Source organism: Psittacula echo (assembly GCF_963264785.1).
Source record: "Psittacula echo genome assembly, chromosome: 11".
Taxonomy (NCBI): Eukaryota; Metazoa; Chordata; class Aves; order Psittaciformes; family Psittacidae; genus Psittacula; species Psittacula echo.
The window spans coordinates 18,488,047-18,515,958 of record NC_137746.1 but is presented as its reverse complement, the minus strand read 5'-3'; the positions used below and the strand labels follow the sequence as shown (position 1 = coordinate 18,515,958).

General features: G+C 37.6%; 1 protein-coding gene across 5 annotated transcripts in view; it reads left to right on the top strand.

Moving 5' to 3' along the window:
* The window catches only part of TENM2 (teneurin transmembrane protein 2), a gene marked incomplete at both ends in the record, with an annotated part of 540,785 nt that overhangs the window by 164,752 nt on the left and 348,121 nt on the right, over nucleotides 1-27,912 (top strand). For 2 of the 5 annotated variants that reach the window (XM_080627347.1, XM_080627346.1), the window contains one exon: nucleotides 5,100-5,145. The exons of the other annotated variants lie outside the window; for them this stretch is intronic. In XM_080627347.1, coding sequence (XP_080483473.1) covers nucleotides 5,100-5,145 — 46 coding nt within the window. Of the gene's footprint in view, nucleotides 1-5,099; nucleotides 5,146-27,912 lie in introns of those variants that run through there. 5 annotated transcript variants of the gene reach the window in all.

The following is a 27,912-nucleotide window of genomic DNA, read 5'->3' as shown; positions in this document are numbered from 1 at the left end:
TCTTCTGTGGGAGATACCTCAGGAGTTGTTTGATGTACAGATGGCAGTCTTAAAGGGCCTCAGTTTGCGTGACTGTCTTCAGAGTTATAGTTGGAGCAAGATTTCTAAACAGAAATACGCGAAGCAGACACTAGTACAAGTTGGTGACACAGAAGTCTGAATTTTGAAATGTCATTTTAGTGCATATTCCTCTGTGGTTTTACAAGTAAATAGAATGGGGGAAGGGGAAAGGGGAGAATTGCATGTGCTTTGAAATTTGTATTCCAAAATAACCTGGAGCTTACTGATTATCTCATATTTGGTACTTCTGTCAAGCAAAATTTACGGAAGTACTTATTTCTGTTCATTTATCAAATGACAGATTTCATAATATATTAACACTTACTCTATGAAACAGAGAAAACTAAAAATTAACTATATAAACAAAACCCAACTGATGTATTAGTTATTATCACTTACTGAAGTGACAGTGATAAAAATCAAAGATTACTTTCAGTAGCCATTAAGAGATCCCTATGACTCAGAGCCAAATGACAAGCTGCTTCTGCTGGTGTTTTCTCTTTGTTTCCCTTGCATGACACTTGGCTATTTCGTCTATCGTGTAGCACCAGCAGTCACAGATAAATTTGTTCAACCATGCATATAGTGAGTAAGCTTGTAGTGTTTGGACCAAATGAAGGTCATAAACAATTTAATTTATAATGAGCTATCACATGTATTCAGTTGTGCTCAAAAAGCAGTATTTAAGTGGTTTTATAATTCATACCAGCAGTAGCATCACATGTATTCCTTCACTCTGCCAGGATGTTACATGGAGCTTATGCCTGTGGCAAGGTCTTTACCTTGTGCCTCTCACCAGTAAAATTATGTCTGATTGTGATACTTCTTTTACTGCACCAGTTTCATTTCTTGTTGCAAATTGAGTGCTGGAAAGTTAAGTATGCACAATATAAGACAGAGGATTTTCGTTCTGCCTCTGTTTTAGCCCTTGTTCTACTCTGTTGTATTTCCTTTGAGCAGTGATCTGCAGGATCGCAGTCCAGGGAATGGTGGTTGGGGAGGGATGAAAGGCCTCACAGTGTCATTCTACTTTTATAGTGGTTGTGGTGTAAGAGAAAGATCCAAAGTTATTATTGAAGCAAGGTTTGTGGGGGGAAAAGGTGGTATGTTTTATTAAGCCAACCAGTATAACTGAAGAAAAACCTGCTTGCAGACAATCTTTCTACAGGTCTGAAAAAGAAGAAACAAAAACAAAAAAAAATTAGTTCTTTGTCTGTGCCTTTCAACTAGATAATTGGCAGAGAAAAAGCCTTTGCTAGATGTGGAACAGAAGGATATTGGTAAGTGGTCATTAGCTCTTTTGCCTAGCTAGAGGCTTTCATTCAGCTCCAAAGGATACGTAGGCAATGAGTGTTTCTGGCCAGTAGTCCTGTGAATGGGCACAAGTACTTCTGCAGTCTTTTGCCACATAATTTCCTCATTATTTGCTGCCCTAACGCTCCATGTTCTAGGTAACACTACCACTGTGTTTTCCCAGCAGGGAGCTGTGGGAGGGGGATTCAGCATCAGTGAAACAACACAACGTGTTGAATATTAGTCACTGCTCTATTGCTATGCAAGTTTTAAGTGCCAGACATAGAGTATGCATTTGCATGCAGGCTGATGAAAACCTAGACCTCAGAGGAATGATCCACACTTCTAGTAGAGTAGAGAAGGGATCAAGAAGTTTTCTGTGATTAAACTTGACTTGGCTTCCTCAGGTAAGATTGAGGGAAAGCTCTGATTAGTTGTTTTTTCTGTAATATTGAAAGTATAAAAAATGGGCTGGAAATCAGTTATTTATATCTCTGCACAAAATGTCATTACTGGTACATTGCATTGTGTAGTTACTTCATAATGTTCTGTGGTGTGGTGCCTGTGTGCTACTGGAGCATTGCTTGGGCAAGCTGAAGTGGAAGCACATTTAATGGCAGTAAAATACAGTTTTGCATTCCTGTTCGTCAGAGACCTAGCTTGTCTTACAGAAATGTGGCTGATTTATAGAATAACTTACTTCCATAGGAGAATAACCTGCTTTGCTCACTGGAGCTGTCAGGGCTCAAGCAGTTCAGTGTCCAAACATTTTTTAGTTCAAATACAAGGTCAATTCTTGTAGAAAAGAATTTATTTAGTATAGTATTTGAGCTTATGCTTAGTTTTAGCCACACAATCTCATATCCTTCATGAAAACAAACAAACTGCGTGCATGCTCTCAAGTGTTTTGTTGACCCTGGATGTAAATAGAGAGGTTTGATTGCCTTGTTAATGTGTAGATAAGCTTGTGAGACTGAATAAATACTTCTAGAAGTAGGCATATATGTGTTTGTGGTTTCTGAGAATTGTTGTCATCAGTATAATCTAGTACATTGTGAGATAGGAGGAAACTGCTTATCAGGACTTCCACAAGAAAAGCAGTTTACCAATAAGAGTGAGAAATACAAAATGAAGTGGGAAATAGCCAGGAAAGATCTCTTACTTCATTGTTCCTGTTACTAATTTTTAAGTGTGCGTAGGCATGTGCCTATGGACACGCTGCATAGATAGAGTGAACTTCTTATAGTGACTTCTTCTATAAACTTGCTTTTTTTTTTTTCTTTTTAAAAGGTAGCTAGACACTTCCATTACAGCAGTTACTAATCATACTCTGGAAAAAATTGCAGTATCTGAACACATGGATCTCTATTTCTCCTTCCTCCTCTTGTCCTCCTGAACCTTCAGGTGGTGGTTATTTCCTTCATGTCTGGAAGAGATAACAGAAGGCCTTTAAAGCAGCTACACTGTTTCGATTAGATTCCTTACACCAACAGAGCAAGGAGAAATACTTGATGTAAACCGTCACACAAAATGCTCCATTGCTAGGTCAGGCTAATGCTGTATTGATACACATACGGAGAGAGGTTTAAAAGCTCAGTGTTCTTTTGAATATTTTTTTCCTTGTGGTAAATTTTACTCTTAGCTCATCTAATGAAGGTTGCTCAAGAAGATTAGTGAGAATCTGATTTTAATGGGTCCATATTTATGTAAATGTATTGCTAACCCCCAAGGGACAAAAAATAAGAGGTGAAGCACTGAAGCAATCACAAATTTAGCAGTAAGTGTGGAGTAGACAGTTTGCAAGCTTAGAGTTGTTTTGCAAGTTTTCCTTTACAAATATGAAAACTGGATTCTGGCTGCTCAAAGCTTAATGTGATGGTTTGTGGGGACATTCTGGGGTATAACATTCACAGAAAAACATCAATTCTTGTAAAATTTCTTGCACAATCATATGTAAGTACTCAGTGTTGAAGTTGGCCACTCATTCCCTGATAATCATTCGTGAACTCGTATTCATAATGTCCTCTCTGGAATGGAAAATCCTGAAAGAAAAAGATACCAAGTTATGTAGAGCTGTTGGAACTTCTTTTTTATATACTAGCTGCGTACCATAAAACATGGATGCCTAAATGTAGCCCTGTGTGATTTGCATTATCCAACATGCTCTACAGTTGAGATCTAGATCCAGATTTCCAGAATCTTATGCCACTGACATAGTCCTTCCCTTTCCCTAATAGAGTTGAGATGCTGGGATCCAAGGAGAGGCCCAGATGGGATGCTGCAGCAAAGAGAAAATATATGTTCTTTTGCCAATTTGTCTATGTTCCTGCTGCTCTCTTAACCTTGTATCTCCATGTAATATCCAAGGCTGATTGTGGACTTGTGCTGGTTCTGGAGACCAGTGTTACGCCTTTTGGCTGGCTGACCAGTTGCCAGTTGGCTGAAAGTCTGATTGCCTTTACCTTAAAAAGGTAAAATGTATAAACAAAGCAAATGACAGAAGCTGTCCTAATGTTACAGATGCTGTATGTAGTTAGAAAACCCCATAAACAACACAAACAACCCTCCCTTGCCACCACCCCCCACATCTTGTGTGAAAATGAACCCTACTTGTCTGAGGAGTTACATGTGAACCTTTTCTAAATGAGTAGGAATTCATAATTGAATATAAAATTCTAAATGTAGTTTTTAGCTCCTAATTGCCTTTTTTAAAACAATTTGAAATGTGATTGGGTCTCTCATGGGTTCCTTTAAAATGTTACTTGTGGGTCACATTTTTTCTTCTACTACTTAGTGCAGCTTCATATAGAAATAAGAAGACAAACAGAAGAAAGTGTCCATAATACCTTTTTGTTTTAAACATGCATTTATCAATGCTAATATGTTTTGTTGCTATGAAAACTCAGTTATCAACATTAAACATTTGTTCAGTCATTTGTTTATCAGCTGCAGTTTGTTAGTAGTTATAAGTAGAATTCCATCTGCCAGTGAAACTATATTGTAAATTGGTGAGGAAATTAGCAGCTCCTGAGGTTTGGGGGTGGGGGAAGGCATCTTTCCTAATGAATATATGAACTTCATTGCACATAAATGCATCTCTCGAAGATGGTTGAGGGGAATCTCAGGTATACTGCACACAAGTATGCCAATCAGGCAAAACCAGGCACACATTGTGATTATCTCAGTTTTCAAACCTGGAAGAGACAAGAGTATGTTGCTAAATGAGAGAGGCAGTATGTCATGCTCACTGAGATAAAAACAGAAGCTGCCAGACACTTTGGCTTTATTCTGTGAATTCTTTGCTTCAAAACTCTCCTATCTTTTCTTTATGCTTATTCTCCCTCACATTCTCATTCTTTCTCTTTCTCTCATTGCTGTCTCGATCTCTCTCTTATTGTTCTCTCCCTCTTTTCCTGTCTTTGATGCACATACGTTGTCACATTTCATTGACTCTCCCCTCTTCTCTGTTCTTACACTTACGCCTAGTGGTGCTTTAGCCAGAGCTTGCAGCCTCTCAGGCGAGTTTTAGTCATGTGTGAAGCTCAGTTTGATCGAGCGCTCCTTTTCTGCCTTTTCACTCTTGCAAAAGATTAAAAGGTGGCGTCACATCGCTCCCCTGCTCTTTCCCGCAGGAGGGACTTTAAAGGGACAACAAAAACTAATCACTTTCAATAAGCGTTTTCTTGCAAAAAAGGGACTTAGCTGTGCAATTTGAGGCTGGTGGTGAAGATTGGGAAGGCTAGAGGATGCTTCATACTGCTAACAAGGGAAGGAAGCCTTCAACTGAGGCAGGTAAGAAGTGCCTGAATCCGAATGTTTTATGGAGTGGCTTGGTCAGAGCGGTAGATTTTCAGCATTTTGTAACTGAGGCAAGCAACTGCAGCAAGAGGCAGCATCCGTGTTGTATCAGATTCCTTTTGTTTAAAATGTAAAGTATGTGCTATAATTTGAATTAGAAATGGGGTTGGGAGGATGCTGTATTCACACTGAATGACTGTTTCCCCCCCCCTTTTCTCTGTGCATCAAAATAAATCAGAGAACCAGCTTTTGTGAAAGCTGGACTTTGCTTAAGATTACATTCAGTGCTGAAATCTCAATAAAAGAAAAGCTTTAGAGTCTTACAAGCCTCGGGGAGCTTGGCATTCTGCAATTTGGCTGCAACAGCTGAATTAAAAATTAATTGTACTTATTTACTATTTATTTACTAAGGTAAAAATCTTAACACTGAGTTTGGGTCTAGGTGAATATGGTTTGTTTGCCTGGGATTTCATCGGATGAATGGCTATACCTTTTTAGTCATACTGTAAAACCTATTTTGTGTTTATGTTTTGTAAATTGAGATTAAGTAGCATCCTGAATGAAATACATGACTAAAACTCATAAAATGCATCTCTGTTTAGTAAAACAATCACCAAATTAGAATAATGGATTTATGTCAGTTGTCAAATGGAGTTAACTCTGAAAGTGCTGTCCACAAGTACACTTGGATCACAATAAAGGGCTTTCTGTTTAACAGTTATTGAGAGGAGCTAATTTATTAGGCAAAGCTTATGAACTTAAGTCTTGTGATAACATAAAATTGTATAGCTGAAAGTGTTTGTGGTTTGGGGAAACATGCCCTTTTATCCTCTATAAAAATACATTGAGGTTCTATAGGGATTACTAAAGCAAAAGAATTTTAATTACTTTTTAAATGTTACATTTCATTAAGTGCTTTTTATTCACAACTGGAATATTTAGTGCTGGGACTTCTGTTTGTGGTCTTCACTGGCTTTGGTGCCTTTTTTTCTCTCCCCACATTTCTGCTCTTACATTTTACAATTGCCCTCAGTATGAGCAAACTGAGACACCAAATAGTAGGAAGGGATTCTGAGCAGCAGTGATGTTCTGAATTTCATTGTCATACTGGAAAGTGAACAAGCAGTCAAGGATAGTTAGACCATTATTAGGGATTTAAGGGAAAGCAAATAATATTGCAGTGATCAGTTATTTGTAAAAGTAGAGTACTAGTTAACCATCTCTGAAAGCAGGGCTGTGGAAAGCGAACTTTATAAGCTGTCGTAAACAGTGATGGGTAGGTTTTAGTGTTGCAGACCTACAAATGAGCATACTGCAGGTGGAAATTAATATGTTTACTTGAGAACTTTTGTCTTTATGGCAGTTTACCCTAATGGCTTGGGTCCTGCATGCAGACGTACGATGCATGGTGCTATACCTTGCAAAATCCAGTGGTAGTGCTTTGTGTACAGTTGCAGTAGCTGATTTTACAAGATAGGCAGTGAGAAGCCACTGCACAGCTGAATGGGATCAAGCCCCTGGGAAGCCTTGTCTCCCATCGGTGCAGAGGGACTTTGCATGTTACTACTTTACCTTCAGTGGTGTTTAATAGTACATATTAAGCCTCATCTAAAGGGACAGGTTTTTTTTTTCTGAGGACTTAAAATCAGACAAAAGAACTTGTAACTGTTTCACTGATTTGTAGTGGACATTTTTACTTTTTAAGTATAGTTTTGCTGAACTTGTTTATTATTTGGCATTGGAATTGCCATTGTGCCTCTTTCAGCTTCAGAAAGGTTCCTATGCATTTTTTCATCTCTTTGTATGCTTCAGATCTATTTAAAACCATGTTGGATCAAAATGAAAATGAGTAACTTGCCTGACAAAAATGGAAGTCCTGGATGTAATATGGTACTTTAAATGGTATTTGTGACTTAAAGTATGTGTAAGTGTAAATGGTAGATGACTTTTGATATAAATTAGTCACAAATAAATTGCTCCTTATGAAATGGCAGGAAACTAGAAGGTTGAAGACAAGCTAACTTGACCTCTTTGAGCCCAGAATGCAAGATCTCAATTGTGGATCATTTATCTCTCCTTTTGGCATTTGCTAACTCTGCCCTACTAGATATTAAATGGGTGATTAATAGAAATAGCAGCATTTTACTGATGTTCCAGTAGATGTTGCTGAAGAGCAAAGGAAAGATTACTTCATAGAGGAAAAGAAATGCAGTGGGATTACAAAATCCAAAGAAAAATCTCAAAGTGAATGGTTATACAGGCTGTTGGTAGTTTAATTATATTAGATCAATAATTTTTTACATCATGATCCTAGGTCTGTTCAATCTGAAGAAATACATGGGCTGAAATGAGGCACATGGAGAGACAAGTGACTGTCTTTTAAGGCTTTTAGTTTTCACTTACACTTTTAACATTCTATCAGTAGTATTAAGATTGTTTCAAATACATGTTTTCTCAGAGGAAGGGCAGAAAGAGTCTCCCTGAAAGTCTGTTGGTTTATTTGGGTTTTTTTTTTAATGCGTTTGCAAAATACAAATTATAAATTAAGAAGTGAAATGCATGCAAAATCAAAATTAGAATTCCAGTGCAGTGAAGTTGCTTTCCTCTGAGAATAGTAAGAGCTTACCAAATCAACACATAACATACTAGCAAAAATCCATTCTTTCTTGATTTGTATGTTCATTTTTTTACTTATACATTTTATTTTTTTATTTTTATTATATATTTTAGCTATGAACAATTGTGAGTTACCATCTTCTGTGCTTACATTCTGAGAGAAATCCTGTGATGAGTCTCGGATCAATAAATTCTAGAGTAACTAACGGCAAATGCATGGGTAGGAAGCTGAGATGGCCTGTGCTAAAAGTACTGGTTTATTAATTAATCTGGTCAAGTGATAAAGCAGTCCCAAAGGATGGAGGATCCCAGTATACAGGCACTAACTGATGCAATTTCAGGCAACCACTGACCTCTGTCTGTGGGAATATTTATTTTTGGAGGTGATCATCAACCAGAACTGATTTCAAATTCAGACCAGTAATGAATGTTCTGTTGGCTTATTAATCCTAGGTTTTCATGTCAAGTAGGATTAACATGCAAAACTTGGGCTGGTCGTAATAAAAATGTGATCTCTCCACATTCACCTGGTTTGTACCTATTTGTACCTTAAATAAAAAAATGAAAAACAAGAATTAGTTGAAGACATTTTTGAGAAGAGATTTCAGGTTGTGGAATTAAAATTACTATATTTAACTGACTTTTATAGTACATAGCATCATGGTTTTATTCAGTTTGCTGCTTCCTGTGTAAGGAAAATTCAGCTTCAGCTTATAATTGGAGAAAATGCAGAGAGAAAAAACATGTGGCAGATCTCTGAAATCATCTCCCAGGTCCTTTGCACTGGAGATTATTTATTGCAGTTTGGGTTTAGTATTTTGATGGGGTTTGGAGGGTGTGAACTCCAAATTTACTTTATTCTGACAAGCTTTAGGTTGATGGTTTTTTTTTCTCACACAGATGTGCCATTGCCAGTAGGGGATTTCCTTAATGTTCTGCTGCTTGAATTTATTGTTGAATTTGTGCATGCCTACAACTGTGCACAAACTGAGGCAATTCCTTAACCTTCAAAAAACTGGCCACATGCTTTGTATGCGGAAGGAGTGAAATCTGTCTGTGTTTCATGAGTGTGGCTTAGGAAACACTAATGCTTATACATATTTACTGAACAGTTGTGTGTTTTTATGCTCAAACCTAGAAGTTCCCAAGGCTTTAGAGACAATTTGCAATCAATATTGAACACTGTGCATCTCAGCTGGGCATGGCCAGAAGTTCATGAGCACTTTCATGTCTTTACAATTCTGTGTCATTCAGAAAAATAAGCCTGACTGTTACCAGTGAGAGAATATTACCAGAATTATGTTCTTGTATCTTCCCTACTTCAGTTTACTTTCAGACTTGTCAGTTCAATGAAATGGTACGTAATTTAGTTTAAAAGATCGTAATATGTCATCAGTTTCTAAAGAGAATTCCCTGTTGAAAACATTGGCAAATTCAGTTTAAAGGCTTATGACACAATATAGCCCTAAGGAATAAACTTTTATCTTTGTATTTCTCAGTTCTCAAAGTCATAAAGAGACAAGCAAGCATACTTGTGTAGTGGAATTCTGTTTATGAGTACACTATGAAAAGCTCAGACTAGCTGAATAGGGTAAGTAATTCTGGCCACAGTTGAGCCTGATGCCATGTTTCTCGGTAGCAGCAATATTGTATTTCTGGGTTTATCTATGGATGCTTATGTATGTATAAAGAAACACATAAATCTGAATATGTATTTTAACTTAAACCCATTTTTAAATACATACCTAGTCTCACATTATTGGAATACAGGAGGAATGGATGCCTAGAAGTTTGCAGTAATTTACTGAGCTATAAAACCATGGGTCTGTACACGGGAAAATGTACTGCAGATAAGAGTAATTTAATGATGGAAGCTTTTTTCAAATGCCTTTGTATAACTTGTTCTGTCACTGTGATAGTTTCATTAAAATTTGATATAAGGTGGATGAAAATAATTAAAGAAAATAGAAATACGATTTGACAATGAAGTTATCTTAAGGATGTTACTTCTGAAGAAAGAGACCTGGATATGCATTTTTTCCTCATTTATGTTGAAGTAACTCCTGAGTAACTTAAAGTAGTGGATGTAAGTTCTGGTTTAGCTGTAGTGTGTGAAATATATTTAGCCAGTGCAGTTCCTAATCTGTGCATGCAGTTTTTGGAAGACACAGAGTTCTGTTTCTATCTATAGTTTATATTGATTTAATAGAATTCCACCTGTAGCTCAGCTGATTCCCAAACAAATAGAGTTTATATCTCTTATCATGTGCAATGTGGTTATAACAGTGTAAAATGTTGCATAAAAAGCTTTGTCATTCCTCTCCCACCCCCAAAATAATCAGATAATCTTCCTGAACTTCCCTTTGTCCATGAGATTTTAAAGGACAAAGTCATATAGAATCATAGAAATATGAAAAAATATGAAATATGAAAGCATCTTAAGAGTGGTCCTTCTCTATAGAACATTAGCAGTATTAGAAAGCCCCCTGTATGTTTTCTGGATGTTTTGCTGTGAAACGTGATACAAAGTATTTTCATTTGGAAAATGTGCCTTGAAAATTTCACATTAATTTCGTCTTTGTGGTAGTGCTTTTTGTTATGCAAAACACGCAAAGAGTTGTGGTCAATGGCTCGATGTCCGGCTGGAGACTGGTAACGAGTGGTGTCCCTCAGGGATCGGTGTTGGGACCAGTCTTGTTCAACATCTTTGTTGGTGACATGGACAGTGGGATTGAGTGTGCCCTCAGTATCAGTTGATACGCCGGAGGGAAGGGATGCCATCCAGAGGGACCTCGACACGCTTGTGAGGTGGGCTGATGCCAACCTGATGAAGTTTAACCATGCCAAGTGCAAGGTCCTACACCTGGGTCGGAGCAATGCCAGGCACAGCTACAGGTTGGGCAGAGAAGAGATTCAGAGCAGCCCTGCAGAGAAGGACTTGGGGGTGTTGGTCGATGAGAGAATGAACATGAGCCGGCTGCAGTGTGCGCTCGCAGCCCAGAAAGCAACCGTATCCTGGGCTGCATCAAGAGGAGCGTGACCAGCAGGTCGAAGGAGGTGATCCTGCCCCTCTGCTCTGCTCTCGTGAGACCTCACTTGGAGTATCGTGTGCAGTTCTGGTGTCCTCAACATAGAAAGGATATGGAACTGTTGGAACAAGTCCAGAGGAGGCCACAAGGATGATCAGGGGACTGGAGCACCTCCTGCATGGAGACAGGCTGAGAAAGTTGGGGCTGTTCAGCCTGGAGAAGAGAAGGCTGCGTGGAGACCTCATAGCAGTCTTCCAGTATCTGAAGGGGGCCTACAGGGATGCTGGGGATGGACTCTTCACTAGGGACTGTAGTGACAGGACAAGGGGTAACAGGTTCAAACTTAAACAGGGGAAGTTTAGATTGGATATAAGGAAGAAATTCTTTACTGAGAGGGTGGTGAGGCACTGGAATGGGTTGCCCAGGGAGGTTGTGAATGCTCCATCTTTGGCAGTGTTCAAGGCCAGGTTGGATGAGGCCTTGGGTGGCATGGTTTAGTGTGGGGTGTCCCTGCCCATGGCAGGGCGGTTGGAACTGGATGATCTTAAGGTCCTTTCCAACCCTAACTATTCTATGATTCTATGATACTTGACCACAAAGTATTACCAAGTAAGGGTTCATAACAATGTCAGTTATGCTAATATTGTTATAGAGTCACATAGTCTTGTCTGTTTCCCTAGTTTCTCTTTATTATTGGATTAATGTCTATTTTGAATAGGGTTTAGTTGACAAATTCAACTCCTTCAGCCCTTTCTGTTCAATCTAAATGTCAAACCCAACCAGACTTTTGTGCAGCTTTTTCCCTGGCAGCAAAATGGAGACAAGGAGACTGCTGGAAGGTGTTCTCATTTGGTGAGGAGAGGGAGTGTTGATACTGAGTTGCGAGAGACTTGTCTTCTCTCCCTACATGCAATAATGCCTATCTTTCAGTATCAAGGAGCTTCTGGGTTTGTGGCACTCCCTTCCTGGCAGGCATTCATGCTTAAATGAAACCTGGAATATCTCAATATTTGCATTCATACTTGTAGCTTACTTCTATACATAAAAGATAAAGGAAGCTGTGGTGTGTTTGGGTTGGAAGGACACAGAAAAGAAAGGGAAAAAACAGCAAGAAGTTTTCATGTCTAGAAAACACAGGAAAGACAATGTTTCTAAGAACAATTTGTGGTTTGAGTAAAAACTGTAGCATCAAATACTGCATACAGGTTTTTCTGAAGTCAGTCTAGTATGACATTGCTCTAGTATGTGTACATGCACATAAATAATGTATATGTGCTATACATATATACATACAGTCTCTAGAGGTCAGTAGAATGTAAGGAATGGGCAGATGTTCAGTTTTTCTAATATGAGACTTCAAGATGCGGCATATCAGTTGTTGCTACCTAGAAAAGATGAATATGTTTCTAATGAAATTTGGAAGTGAAGTAATTAATCAGAGTTAACAGAGAGCTGAATGAAAGAGAATCATGTCTGTCTTGTCTGTCTTGTTGCGGAAATGAGCGTAAATTATTAGTTTTGGGCAAATTTGTGATAAATGCTCATTTACACTCCAAGAAACTTGACAGAAATCCAAACCATGATTATCATATTATAGTTCATTATATTGCATCTCCTTACTACCTTTTTTTTTTTTTTTCCCGAGATGATGTTTTGGACTGACTGAAATAAAACTCAAAATGGTCTTTTGAGACAGCATATGTGAAATGCCAAGCAAATCAGGACTACAATGCAGGCAACACGTTTTCTTTCCATGTTTACCCAGTCAGCCTCAGCCAGCCTTAGCAAATTATTTGTTTTATCCTTGTTCACCACCTTCTAAAATGAAATCTTCTGCATGGGCTGATCACTTGGGCTTGAAGGTTCTGCTTTCTTTTTTAAAATTGTTTTGATAATTCCTAATTACAAGCAGCAAGTTTAGGGGTATTTTTAATATACCATGACTTGATTTTGTTTTGTTTTCTGGGAAACTAAGCAAATGCAGAGCTTTTATCTCTGAAAGAGTTGGTTTGAATTCTAATTTATGCTGCAGGTGAGAAGCTTTGTGTTCCAAGTCTAACATAAAAGTCTAAACCAACTATAATTCTGTGCTAAAGAATAGTTGAGGAAGGTAGGAAAGGGTGTTACAGATGATTGTTTCAAAGAGATCTGCAGTAGAGCAGGCAAGCAGGGTGTGCAGGTTTTTAATGTATTTATTATTTGTTTGTTTCACAATTATTATGGTGTGAGTGCAGAATTTCAAATTATATGTTGAAAAAAGGCAGTTTCTGAGCAGTGAAAATATGTGAGCCAGGTGACTGAGAAAGCAGATGTTTTAATAGATGTACTGATTCTGGAACATGTGCAAGTACATTGTTTTATGTTTCCATCCTATCTGAAAGAGAATAGTAAGCTGGTTCATTACATCATGGAACTGATGTATTTAGTCAGTATCAAGAGAAAAAGACACTGGTATCTGAGTGTACTGTAGTGGACACAGAAATAATAAGCATTATTAAACTGATGGCATTCTGCTAGCAACAGTTTAGTTGATTCACAGAGGTGGTGAAGGCATCAGAGATGATAGAACCTGGTGGGCTTATTTGGATGCAGTGCTGTCTAGATTGTGCCGTTTTATTTCTTTGTGTTTCCTAACATCATATTTTTCCTCATCTTCGTAAGAAACATCTGAAAAGAAAAAAAAGACTTCTAAAACTTACTTGTGCTCACAAAGCTTTAATTCGCCAACCACTGATCAAGTGTTTTCCACCTCTAGTCCAGTAGTTCTCAGAAAGTGGAACTGGCTATTATGTATCCATAGCATACAAATGATTGTTCAATTCAATACATGATTGTGCTGCAACATGTCCTGTCAAGGCATACTTGCGTGGGAAAATGTACTAATGTAGCTTTAGCAGTCTCTGAACATCACTGCGGTTAATGTGGCTTTTAGTATCTTTGAAGCTGCCTGCAGCTGCTGCCTAACCACACTGCCTATACTAATAAAAAATAAATAAATTCTGGTTTTCTTTCCTCACTGTTCTTTGAGTGTACTGAAAACTTTCTTTTAAGCATTAGATGTGACAAAGCAAAGATGATGTGAAAGTAAAGCTCTGACTTCAGTGCCTCTGCTTTTGGAGGAGCAGAAACACTATCAATTCTAAATTTCATTAAATGTGTGCTTTTAACATAAACTGTGGAGGTAATGAAAGATGTACTTATGTTCATTATTATTATGTTCTGCTGATGATAAATAGTGACTGTGTATGGTCTTCATTGAAGCCTGGTGGGTCTCCACATAAACAGCACAGAAAAGTTTGAAGATCAGCCTTCAATATCAGTTTGCAATATCTGAATATATAAAAACATCACCTCAGAAGAGAGGATTACATTATGGGTCTGCATGAAAGAGGTCTAGGTCCACAGCTAAACAACCTGCTTCTCATTCCCCATTGCTTGGGTTCCAAGCAACATGCTGCTGAGAAGGCAGGAGTCTTGTGGAAAAGCCTGGTTTCAATCCATTACAGAGACACATACAGTCCATTTGGCATTCCTTTTCATGCCTCCTTACTATTGTTCAAGGAGTTGGCAAGGGGGCTGGTATTAAGCTGGTTGGTTCCCACTCAAACAAGTACCTCACTGAAGCATGGGAGAAGATGACATTTTAGAAGGAAAGCTAGACTAAACTCAGTTTCCCTTGGACACTCTGCTGGATTCTGAGAGAGGGACTTACTAGGCAATTGACATCTGGACAGCTACTGTCTTGGGGAATACCTGTTTGTTTTCTATTTTAAGCACAAAGAAACTAGTATGAATGCTTGTGGGGGCAAAACTTAGTCTCAGAATTACCACTTTTTAAATGTGCATGTGTTTTAATGGGATTTTTTTTCTCTCCCTGTCAGAAATGTAAACAAAAGAATAGTGGAAAGTGGGGGTTTAGATCCCGCAGTGTTTATGGTGGGTATTTAGGTGGGGTGTATTTTTGGTTTCAGGAACATAAGGAGTGGATTGCATCTTACTCTGTGAGAACAGAAAATAACTGGATACAGCAAAAATGCAATTGTAAGATTCTGTCTTAAAAGGATCTAAGAAAATAGTCTGCACATTCACCTTTCAAAAATATATAAACTGGTATATTAAGAAAATAGTAAAGATAATAGTGGGCAGAGTAAGTATGTGTTTTACACTCAAGGCATGCTATTGAGGAATGATGGGTTCTTTTGAATCTGCAACCTAGTAGACAATCCATTTATGGGTAATCATAATATTAATAAATCGTTTGTGTGATTATCTGTGATTGGGGAGAAATTAATTTCATTAATCAATTGGTCTGATAGCTTTGTGCTCACTGTTTTATCTCTTTGTGGCAAGAAGTGTATGCTTAGAAAACAGGATGAAATTGCTCCCCTTCTAAAACAAATACTACAGAAACGAGAGAATTATGTGCAAACTTGAGTAACCATGACATTTGGATGTAAAGAAATCTGAAATGACAGTAATAACCAGTATCACTGTAAAATTACAAATTATTTCAATTTAAGTGGTTTCATTTTTCTACACACATTTTAAAGTCTGTCACCATAAGCTGTTGACTTCATCTCGAATGCATTCTGCAGCCTTGACAGTTGTTGTGGATTTGTTAATACTAAATCAGTAATTGTTGGCTTTGAAGAGGGATCCAGCATCTTCAGCAAAAGCTTATTAAACTGTAAAATATGGATTGCCTTTACCCTAATGGCCTTTGAATCCTATTACTGTCCCATTAGAGAGTGTGGGATTTTAGTAATTCTGTTGTTGTTTCCAGTGGGCAGCAAGTACAATGGGAAGGGCAGGGGTTAATGCAATTCATCTCCTGTAATAGTGTAACAGTGAGTCCTTTATCATTCAATGGGAGGCTTTTTCTCAGAGCACAGAAAGTGGCTTCAACCAGAACTACCCCTCCCCCCAGAAAAACCCCACCAAAACTCCCTTGAGATTTCCTTCATTACCTCCACTTTGTAAACAGAATAGAAATTAATAAGTTGATAAATAAGTGCCAAGTAGTCAGCAGTCTAGAAGGATTTTCAATTGCTGTCATTATGCCAAGAGGTATATTGAAATACCTCTTCAGTCAAGATCATTATATTTTTAATTATTTAATTGCATTGATACCATAATATTCGGCTTGGTTTCCAAAACCATGCAATCACCTTATTCCTTTCCTCATGAATGTACAATGTGAAAAGTGTAAAGCAAACAAGAACAAAACAAGTGGCGTAAGTGGCAGGAGTGAAACTTTTGCATGTAGAATGACAGTTGCTTCACTTGATCTGTATAAACTACCTCAAGCGATAGTACATCCTTCTGTAGGAGTGATTTCTTCAAAGTTAACAATAGAAAGGAATATGGAGCATTAATAGTTACCAGGTGGAGTACCTGGCTGTGTACTGGAGGTTGTGTCTACCCTTAGTAGTGAATGAGGCCAACATGGAAAGCTTTCAGCATCTAATATGTTTTGTTTCATGGAGATTTACTTGACAGCTGAATTCTGAATGCTGGAGGCAGCTTGCTTCTGATTTCAGACCAGGATAAAAAAGGGGAAGATTTCAAACAGATATTGCAAGGGAAGCTGAGAGGGCCTTGTCAGTGTAATTTTTCAGATAAACAATATCTGATATATGGATGTGCATACCATATTGAGTTGGGATTAGTTTGAGTCGTGAAAGGCTTCTAGCTAATACTTTTCATTTTAAGTAAAGACAAAAGGGATTGCTATTCAAGGTGGTTAGTTTGCCTTTATTTAAGAAATCAGAAAATACGTGTAAGGATTGGAGTTTTCATAACTGGTTTTTCTTTTTTCTTCAAAGTTTGTTTGTGTCTGCGATAGGATTACCTATAAATACAATGGTTCACTTCATTATGAATAGCTGGGAACTTACATACAAGTGGTAAGGACCAGAGAAGGATCTGGTAGAAGACAAATGGACTATTTTTTCTTAAAGTGCAGTCAGTAACAGCCATGAGAGTAGCTTTTTGTGGCCTACCTGTATTTATTTATGCCTTCCACATGTTTGATAACAGAACCTAAGAAGCAAAAGAGACAGATATCTTCACAGAAGCACTTGAGATTGAGTGTTCTATAAATATTAATCAATTCCTCTTTGCAGTGTTTCCTCGGTTAAGTTTGTGGGACCTTTCAGTTGTTACACATGCTTGCTCATATGTGGACAGGCATTTAGATCTGTTTTCTGTCATTCTGTGTCTTCGAGAAAAGGAATCAGGTACCTTTTTGTCTTTATGCATGCATTACTTCCAAGAATAGAATATTACCGTTGCTGATCCTTCCTATGAATGCTGGAAAGAGAAAGCCTGATTTCATGTGCTTGTAAGAACTGGATCTAGATAATCTGCTCACTTAAAATATAAAACGAGGAACCAGTAACCCAGTTTCTTCCTTGCGGAATAGATAGGTTGTCTTCTCTTTTACAAGAAGTAGTGAAATTTAAATGCCTTACATTATGTTATACAAGTAGGTCAGTGTTATATCCACTGATTTGACAGGAAACTTCTTTCCTCTGCTGACGCCACCCTCTTCTTGATTTACAATGAGTAGAGTCCATATGTCTCAGTAGCTCAAATTGTGTTAAGTGCTGAACAAATATTTGGGAAGGCACGATACATGTATTGGTGAGATAATCTAATTATTACCTACTTACATAACAGTGTAGTATCTGAGTATTTTGAGGCTTTTCTTCTTGCTTATGAGAAATTTGAAATAAGAGGCTACTAGCAGAAATGTGCTTGCTTTGGAAAATGACTTTGTTCTAATACATCTAAGATTGAATTTTTCTTTAAGCATAGGACCTAGATGATAATGATAGAATGAGGGAGTATATATTACACTGCTTTGTTTGAATTTTGTATTATTTCAGACTTTGGCTATGTCTTGTCAGAACATATACTTAGTTTAGCACAAAATTAGTCAGTAGCAGTACTGGTATAATTCCTGATTAATTTGTATACTTTTAAGTATACAAACAATGGAGGTCAATAAACAAGGTTTAGCAATACATGTGTTGCAAAATTAAATTCGTTTTAATCACCAGTTGTAATGAAGGGCAATGTTACAGGACTTTTGCTCGCACTTTTGTGTGGACAGAGATGTGCACGATGACCATCAGAAGAGTAAGGAGCATTTGATTCTGCATTGTGCTGGTGCAAAGCATAGTGCATGCACAAGAGAATAAGTGTAGTGAAATGTGACCATTTGAAGACTAAATTGTTTTCAGGAATGTAATGACCACCAAATACATGAATTATGTACCTGCTGTTTGTCTTTGGACCCTTTAGCCTTAATCCATTTGTTTAGTTCGATGTTGTGAATCTAGCAGTGTGGTTAGTGGCTAAGATCACGTGTACTGTACACTAATACGTTTTTATTACTTTCTATGATACACCCAGTTTTTAATTTGAAGCCCATGTTTCATAGTGGATTTGGCTTTGTAGTGCTGCAGTTTGTTAGAGATATAGCTAGTAGATGGCCTGGTTTACAGGATGCGTATCATTCCAACTTTTCTGTTTCAAACCTACTCTACTATATTTTTTATTTACATGCTTTTAAGTTGCTGGTTTAGAATGTGCTATAAACTGGAAAGTTCTGCCATGGATTTATGGTTTTGGGGTTTTGTTGTTCTTTTTTTTTTTTTTTTTAATTTTCATTTAAATACTTTGTTATTAAATTTAAACTAATTTCTTAAAAAAGCTTTAAAACAGTTACATTTTTCTCAGTTTGCTTTTTGCATTGGAAAGCTGACCTTGTACATTTAGTACTAACATTAATCTGTCATCAATATTATATTATTTAAACATTTGACATATGCCAGAGATTTGGAGGGAGAAACAACAAGCAAATAAAACATTTGTGTCAAAGAGCTATGTTTTACATTGACAAGCAACATTGGTCTCTTAGCCCAAATGTAATTATAAGAGATCTGAACCTAATAAAGCATGTAGTATTTTCATTTTAATCTGTAAAATAAAAATGCACTGCTTAGGGGAAACTCTCAGGAAAGGGACAAGTAACTACACATAGAAGTAAAGAATTGCATAGTCATGAATGGAGTAATTTTCGTGCAGGTTTAGTGGTTGGTAGTTAAACCCTGGACTAATTAAACTATTACCTGCAGCACCCATTTATATTTAAGGAGATACATACAAAAGGGCATAATCTATTTGGATGAGTAATTTTGTCTGTACGGAATCATAGAATCACAGACTGGTTTGAGTTGGAAAGGACCTTAAGATATCCAGTTTTAACCTCCCTGTCATGGGCATGGACACCTCACCCTAAACCATGTTGCTCAAGGCTCTGTCCAGCCTGGCCTTGAACATTGCCAGGGATGGGACAGCCACAGCTTCTCTGGGCAATCTGTGCCAGCTCCTCACCACCCTCACAGTAAAGAATTTCTTTCTTAGATCCAGTCTAAACTTCCCCTGTTTCAGTTTGAACCCATCACCCCTTGTCCTATAGCTAGGGGTCCCTAAGCTAAGCAAGATGATCTCTTCCTGTTGGATCACAGGTTTTGTCTTGTTCACCTTCCTTAGAAGAACTAATCTGGGAAGAATAGAGCCTTGTTATGAGAAGGCAAGTGACCTCAAAGGTTGAGCTTAATATCTAAAAATAATTGTAAATTAATTAATTCTTTCTTGTAATTTTCTGATACTGGCATAGCACATGGGGGAAAGCCAAGAAGCTTATGGAGTCAGGATTAGCTTTCTTCTAACTGCAATCCAGCAGATATTTGTGTTATTTTTCAGAAAACGTCTACTGAGCAAGTGGCAGGAGGCCTCACAGTTTGAGAGGTGTCCTCCTGCCTCCTGCCCCTCTGGGTTTTTAACAGTAAGTACAGCAATGTGGGATTGCTCAGTTTAAGAGTCCATTCTGAAAAGTTCAAGAAACATCTTCCAGGGATGCTGATTTGATGCTTATTATACATTTTAAGGGTGGAAAATAACCCATTCATCTAGAATTCTGTTACTAAGTAGTGATTAGTTCTTGACTTTTTTGTGTTCTGCTGACCAGCTAAGCATCCTTTCACAGGGATGTGCCAAGTCATAGCCCTGACTCATGATCATCTGAATTAATTTTATATTGTGAAATGCAATATCCTTTTTGCAAAGTAGGACAGCTTTCTATGCAATCTTGTCATTGTATTTCAAACCCATTCTATACCACAGTATTTGTACAATGTCTTTGCAATACCTGTATATTAAACCAGAGCTATCCACATATCAAGTCTGTGGGGTGGCACATGTAGAGGGTTTTTAATATTTATTCCTTCCCTGCCTTCTGATGAAAAAAGAACTTTTCATCTACCTTAACAAAAAGCCTATCTGCATCAGAATGTCTGCTTTTTAATTAAAACATTGTTTAATTTGGGGATGACTTTGTGCCCTGGTAGCTGTGGCATTTGTGAGTGTCACAGGTGACAATGAGTGAGGTAAGTATCTGATTCAAAATGAAGATCTGAATATTCAAGACACTCCTGACTCCATATAAGCCAAGCACTGCACATGGCTTTTATATGCTTGATGCCAATGTTCTGACCATCAGAATGCAGGAAGTGGAAGAGGCCCTGGTGGTTCCCTCGCCCCTTTTTTTCTTGCTCCTCCCAAAATTATCTTAAGCAGATGTATTGCTGCAACTAATACATCATTGTAAAACAATATTCTAGTATGTTCCACTTCCTTAACAAAAATGTCAGCACAAGTTTACATTAACACTTACAAAATTATTCTATGTGTATATGGAGTGGCACGTATTAGAAAATGTGAAAAAATTAGAAATCATGTTTATAAAATGGGAATTGAAGGAATTGGAGTTTTCTTTTCACATTGAAGTCTGCTAATTCAGAGCAATTATCCTACTCAGTACTGTATGAAGTTAAATTCTTCTTCTGGTGTTTGCGCTACAGCATTTTCATTCTTCACTGAAATTTTGCATGCATCTTTCAACTAGTACAGAGTTAGTTTGTCTTTTTGTGTGCATAGGAACTTAGATGATCTGTAGTTTATTTTCCCCCTCTGGACTGTTTGCTGACTGTGAAAGACAGTGTAATGTATCAGTGGCTGTTCTTACACTGTGAGAAAACATGCAGTTGAACTGGCACTACAGTAAATGTGAAGGGAAGATGCTCTTTGTTAATATCTTGTCTTGCATGGCTTAGTAGTAGTTTCTTCTGGTAGATGTTGTCACTGTTGTCTGAGTGGCACTTGGCCTTCAGGAAACACCCCCGTGCTGTGCTGGCTTTCTACAGAAGGGTGAGCTTAGAAGTTCAGGGCAGTACTGCAGTGACTGCAGTACATTTCATTTGTATTGCTGCCAGGTTTTGTGTAATTATGCTGTGTGTTAGATTACTGATATAATCCTAATAAAAGGTGTCCCTTGTCTCCCTAACACAGTTTAAGGAAGGGGGCAAAGCAAACATGGGCAGCAGAACTACAGGGTTTTTACATGTTGTGGTTGTAGAGAAAAGCTTCATGGCATGTCTTAATCTGTTATCTGAAGCGATCTGATGAACTCCAGGTTATTTTTTTTCTCAAACTTCATTTTCATGTGGGTTGTTTTTCTTGCCTCCAATGCTTTGGCAGTACTTTCGCACGTATCCAGCTATTAACTGTAGGACCTTGCTTTCTTTCTGTGTAGGTAAACTGGATTTCCTTGGAATAGTAAACTCATTAGCTGTTTTGATTTTCTGTTTAGGAAAGTGTATGCTTCTGAGATGTTTTGGTTTTTATTCAACTTCTTTAACATTGAATTAGCAAAAATAAAAGGTATATTAAAACCATTAGAGAGAGTGAGTTCCTGCTTTTACGTGAGCTCAATTTTCTTCTGTGCTAAGTCTCCTGAGATCTGTAGACAGTCAGTGCCAAGATAACATTGGCACCATTTTCTTATTGCCATGGTGATCTTCAGCTCTGCTGAATACTCAAGGGAGACTATGGTATTTTAAAGCGAGTAGAATTTTGGTAATTAAAAAGGCTGGAAGGAAGAACCTTTCTAAATTCTGCCGGCTTGGGTAAATAAGGATAATGAATTATGTCTGAATAGCAAAGTTATTAGTCTGCTTCACTTGATTAGTACAGAATAATAGTCAGCTAAAAAGACACGCAGGGTCGGAGGGGGGGCAGGTAGTATCTCCATGTACTATCAGTGCTCAGAGTCTCAACTGAGATCTTCAGCAGCTTTCCCCACAAGAGCCCTGGGAGCAGCTGTGGCTGGCTGCATGGACACAACACGCCCCTTTGTTGGAGGGTGCCAGGCAAGCGGGCTGCCGCCTGCTCCTCTTGGCTGTCGTCTGCACAAGGAATTAAGGACAGGAATACATTCCAGAAGATTTTCCAATTAAAGCTATTGCTTTAAAGCTGGACTCCTCCTTTGTATACTGTCTTATCAAATACGAATGGGCGTGTTACTGAAAGCAGTCACTATTTCTGAGTTTCCATTGCTTTCTCTGCGGTAGCCTAGTTTTCAGCTTTGTATAGTTACAGCATGAGTCAGCACTTGAGGTTGGTTTATGATAGTTTCAGATATTCCTTCTGCTTTTTTTCTTTGCCTTTTTTTTTGTGTCCTTTCTCTTTTCCGACCTTTTCAAGCACAGCAATCAGTGCACAAAGGCAGTGTAAAGCGTGCTGACAGGAGGCATGGTGAGACACCTGCTATGCTAATATGTTTGGGTTTACAAACAGAAAAAGAGAGAAATCTTTGTACTCGCTTGATTTCAAGCCATTATTTCTGGTCAGATTTAGCCCTTCAGCCATAGTAGTTATTTTTTGCAAAGCTGTGTATTGTTTTTAACATTTGTATAAACTATGCTTTTGGCAAGTGAATAAGCATTTAAAATGAAACTTAAATTGTTTTGTGTTGAACTTCTTGGCTGTTTTGTCAAGAAATACAAATGATTGTGTCAATTCTTTTTAACAGCCTTGATTCTTCTCTGTTAACACTGCTTGTGATTTGGGGAAGAAGGGTCTATTTTTAAACCCTTTCATAATATAAGAAATTTAAGTTTGTTACATTACAAAGCAGAATAAGAAAGTAGAATTCTCTTTCAGTGTACAGCTTAATCATGTCACATCTGAAAGACCCCCATTATGCTTATTAAGTAATGAAAGAGATTTCAGTCTATTTTGTAGGTTAAAAACCAATTTCCTTCTCAGGCCAGATTTTAAGGCTTGCTGAAGCAGAACTCCCACTGCCCTGGTGACTTCAGCAATGTATAAATGCATTTACTTCTGTGCATGCCACTCTTCATAGTAGTGAATTTAAAAACTTTAGGTGATCCTAACAAGTGATGCTCATTGACTCTCTAGGAGGAAATGCCTTTATGAGTGTGGTAAGTAGGAAACATAGAGATGTGTTGAGCAGCTCATTTCTGGAACCACTTTTAGAAATAAGTCTAGTGTTTCTCTTCACTGCAGTTCCATATTGATACTGTGAGGTAGATTGTGAAGAAAACAGAACAGAAAGATTTGTTATTAATCAGAAAAATAGTGTTTCAAATGGGTACATGGATATTTACTGGTTTCCTTTTTTGTATGCAGCAAAAAAAATAGCTGTATTCAGGGGACAGACTATTACTTCCTTCAGTGATCTTCATATTGGAGCTATGGAACCGCACCACTACTGTGGAAGCAAATGTTTGGCAGCTTTGCATGCTCTCCACCACAGTCAGCTAATGAAGAAAAAGATTGCCTTTAATGGGGGGAATACAGAGCAGGAGTTGTGCATGTGTATATACACCCACCCTTTATCCCCCAGTTCATCTGTAATCCTCCTGATTTGCGTTGGACCCTGTTGCCTGAGCCCATTCTGTGCCAGCATGTGTAACACCACAGTTTCACTTCTGGAGAGGTAGGTGGATTTGGACAGCTCTGTATCAACTCCTGAGGACACAGAGTAACTTTCCCCAAATGGTTCAGTCTCTAATTAGTGGGCGCAGAGCCTTGCCAAGAAATGTATTCTGGCAGAGCTCCACTTGCACTGGGTGGGTCAAGATTCGCCTGTACTTCATATGTGATTGATTCTGTTTGAGTATAGTCCTCTAGTTTGTTTCTTATTTTCATATTAGTGTGAAATTAATCTTTGGCACGGTAATCTTTTCAGATTTTTTGGTTTTGTTTTGTGGCTTTTGGTTGTTTTGTTCTTTTAATTTGGTTTAATTCTTTTTTCCTATTGTTTGGTTTGGGTTTTTTTAATTAATTTTTAAATGTTTTAATGAAAGCAGCCATTTAGGAAAATAGAAGCATGCCAGCTTGTTCTAGTTATTTGCATTAGTTTTTTATTAAAGACCAGAGTCAAATCATACTCTAAAATGACCTTCCATTAAAAAGGATAAACCTGTTACTTACCTGGCTGCGAGCAAAGATTACAGTAAATAAATAAAGTCTCTCTCTAGTTATTTTTAGCTTAACTATACTTCTTCTTACTTCAGTTCAAGATGAGATGAGAACTGCAAATAGCCTAAATTAGTCGGTAGCATTTATACCTTGTTAAGTTTCCTGCTTTGGAAAATATTCAGGAAAATGATTATATATGGTATTCATCTCTAGGCTGATGAGTTTGTTATAATTATGAAGGTAGATGTAATGAGATGAAAACATCTCTTTCGTTAGGCTCTCGGAGGAATTCCTTCTCTCCATATTGCTGTTGGGTTAACTATTTTCTAACCAAAGAGTTCTTCAAGCATTCGCTTCTGATTTTTGGGGGAGTTTCCTCAATTACTGTTTCCTCAATTACTGTGTAGGAGATTGATTGGCAGGTCTGGTATTAGCATTTATAGGTGATAACTAATTAAATTCTACATGCACATGGGTGGATAATAAAGACCCCTTCACATCTCATTTATTAAGACAAATCTCCAGTGTAATTATCGTTTTACCATTATTTAGCATGCTTAATAACTTTTTTTTTTTTTAATCTGTTGAGCCGTTTTCTGGTTCCTTCTAAAATACAGACTGAACTGAGATATAAATATCTCTCCATTTTCTATGACGATACGACTTAATATTTTTAGGTTTGGTTTTCTCATTTAGAAAGTAAATTCTTGTTGTTTCAGTTTGAAGTTTTTCCAAATATTTGATAATATCTGGTAGATCAGAAATAGTTGGGTTTTTTTTTTATTTTGATGATAATTTTTGGTTGTGTGATAATATATATATATTTTTTTAAGCTCCCACATTCTTTATTACTTCTGAATGTGATTAAGTATTAATTTTGCTGGTTGATGTTGTATGCAACCATGAATCTTAAATTCTTTTAGGATTGTTCTCAAGTACAATTTCAAACAGTTTAACTTTTAGACCTTGAATTGTTGCTATTCTGTCCTCTTCAAAGTCCTCCCTTCCCAAAGGATTCTGACTGGATGTTTTTTTCCATGTGTGTTTATTTATGTGTTAGTAATGTGTATGTTCGTATGCAATTGTCTGAATGTAATCTCTGTGAGTCCTTGTGTTTGAGAACTGGTTATGATGGCCTTACTTTCACATGAGGAGAGATCCAAACAGATTAGACTGAGACTGGCAAAAGCTTTCTATTGTCGTGGTTGATCAACTGGGAACATTTTTATGATAGGTTTGCATATATATTAGTTAGATTCTTGCAGTTTCCACCTGTCTGTGTTTTTGTTTTCCTGCAGTTTTGATTGGGTTTGTTTTGTTTCTCCTGTGCTGCTTCTCCAGTCTTTTCATTGATGCTCAGCTGCTTCTTTATTTTTTATTTTCTGGGCATCCACAACTTAAAGTACAGCAGAACAGATATTCTCCCTTTCTGTCCCATGTCTACTGTTACTGTACCTTCACAAAGATTCATTTGACTTTGATGTGGCGATACTGATTTCTAAAGGAACATAGGCTTTGGGGATATTTTTCTAATGTAGAGGTGTTTAAGCTTTCAAGAGAAGAAATGACACAAGTTCTTCCTTCACAAGAAATCATATTTTCTCTTAACTGTATTCCTGGATGCTGCTATCACATTTTTCTGAAGCTTCCCAGGAATAAATTGGTTTTGTTAATCTTAACTAAGTAGATATTTAGTCATTATTTACCTTCTATGCTTATAGTAATGCCATGCCACAGTTTGCAGCCAAAGGCCTTCTGGCGTTGAAGGCATGTTAACATTATTCAGAGCAAGTTGAGATCACTACCTGATCCAAATTTTTGTTAAAGATATGGTCAGCAGAAAAGCAGGAGGCCTTTAAAGAGCTGAGTTGAGTGTCCTGGTGGGCTTTTAGCCTTTCATATGATACAACCATTCTTGGGCTACATCAATTTCTGAATAAAATAGAAATGGTGTCTACTGGCTTTGGTTTTTTGACTTTCCAACCTCCCTTTCCCTTAGTCCTTGAGTCTCTTTTCATGTGAAGTGATGATATGCCATAGAAAAAGGGAGAGAGTAGTTTTTCTGTGGTCATTAAAATGCTAAATATGTATTTGTTTTACAATCATAGAATGAATGTCCACTCAAGTTAGAGATAATGCACTTAGAGTTTGTGACAGTTTTATCAAAGCTCAGTGGTGCTCACAGTTTGAGATCAGAGTAGGAGCCCTGAGAGCGCCTTTGCAGTAGTAGACATCTTCTCAGCTGTTGTCAGTTCAGCTGAGGCTCTGGAGGAATGTATGAATAAAAAGGATGTAGCATCAATGTTTGTGAACTACACTATTTCATCTTTTCAGTCCTTGAAAAGAAAATAAATTGCCAATAGGATTGTGGTGGATGTAGTTGTGAGGGGAACTTTATGCAGGGCTGCCCACACCACTCAGGTTTTTGTAGCAGGCAAAAGATGAGCGTGGTTGGGTATATTTCATTTTATGTTATTGCAGCTCCTTTCTGCCTTTTACAGGCAATTTTCTTACAGGCTTTGGGTTTTGTCAGTAAATACTCAAGATTTAGGATGGAGTTGTAGGAAAGTGTGCTGATTTGTATTCTGCCTCATGGACAAACTCGCATTATGTTTCTTTAAGTGATAGGAATAATATGACCTACCTATTCATTTTGGGTTGTTCTGTAAAAGACTTTTTGTTTCAGTAGGTTGTTATTTCACAAATGCCTTTGGTATAACATTGCTCTCACATTTTGCATTAAGGTACCAAACTAATTTCTTTAAATTCCTTAGTTGGTGAAGAGCAGATTTTTATGTAAGTGACTGAAGATATAGATAACTTCTGTAAAATCCATAAGCATCTAAATCTTGGTGTGCTTATATTGAGTGTTGGCATTAAAAAATAATAAAATAAGGGAGAAAAAAAAAAAAAGCATGGTTAATACTTTGAGGCTGCTATACTGCCAAAAAAGCTTGTAATGTGCTCCTAGATGACAGTCTGAGCTGAAACAGTTACCCATTCTCTGCACTTTATATCATAGAGAGTAAAGGTTCTACTTTTCTCTGTATTTCCGAAGCTTTTGTTTTCAGAGACTCCCATTTACTCAAAACTTCATGGTGATGCACAGACATATTTTGTAGATTTGTCAACTTAATCTTTCAATCGTTATTCCATACTGTATTTTCATTGCATTTTAAGGTGTTCTGGTGGCAAAAGTCCTTGGATTGTTAAATAATTCTTAATTTAAGTCTGTGCGGATCTGACATGCTGGGGTTTACTGTAAGTCTGCATTTCTGAAAATCCAAAGGTATATTGTTGGTTAGCTGTGCTACTTTTGCTTCAATGTGTCTTTATTTTTACAGTTTATTTTAGTGTTTGGTAGCAAGGACATTTTGCAAGAACTTTTAAGGACTCCTTAAAATAAACTAAATGCTGTAAAGACCAAGCCATTCACATAGCCAGTAAAGATGAAAATTTTGTTGGAGAGTTCTCCTGTCCCTGCCAAAGTGACCTTGGTTGGTGGAGAGATGACAGAGTGCTTTCCTGGCTGTGCCTGACAGCAGTGCAATAGCAGCACATTTGACAAATCACTCACATTAAAATGGGGGGCACTTTCGGCAGCACCAGCGTCCCTATCCATCAGTCCTGATTACTATACAAACGTCAGCCATGGCACAGAGCACATTTGTCAGAGGGAGTAAAAAGCAGTTGTTAGTAAGAGCACTACCTGTCATAGTAATGGACTAAAGCTTGGTTCATTCTGACTTGCCCAAGCCAG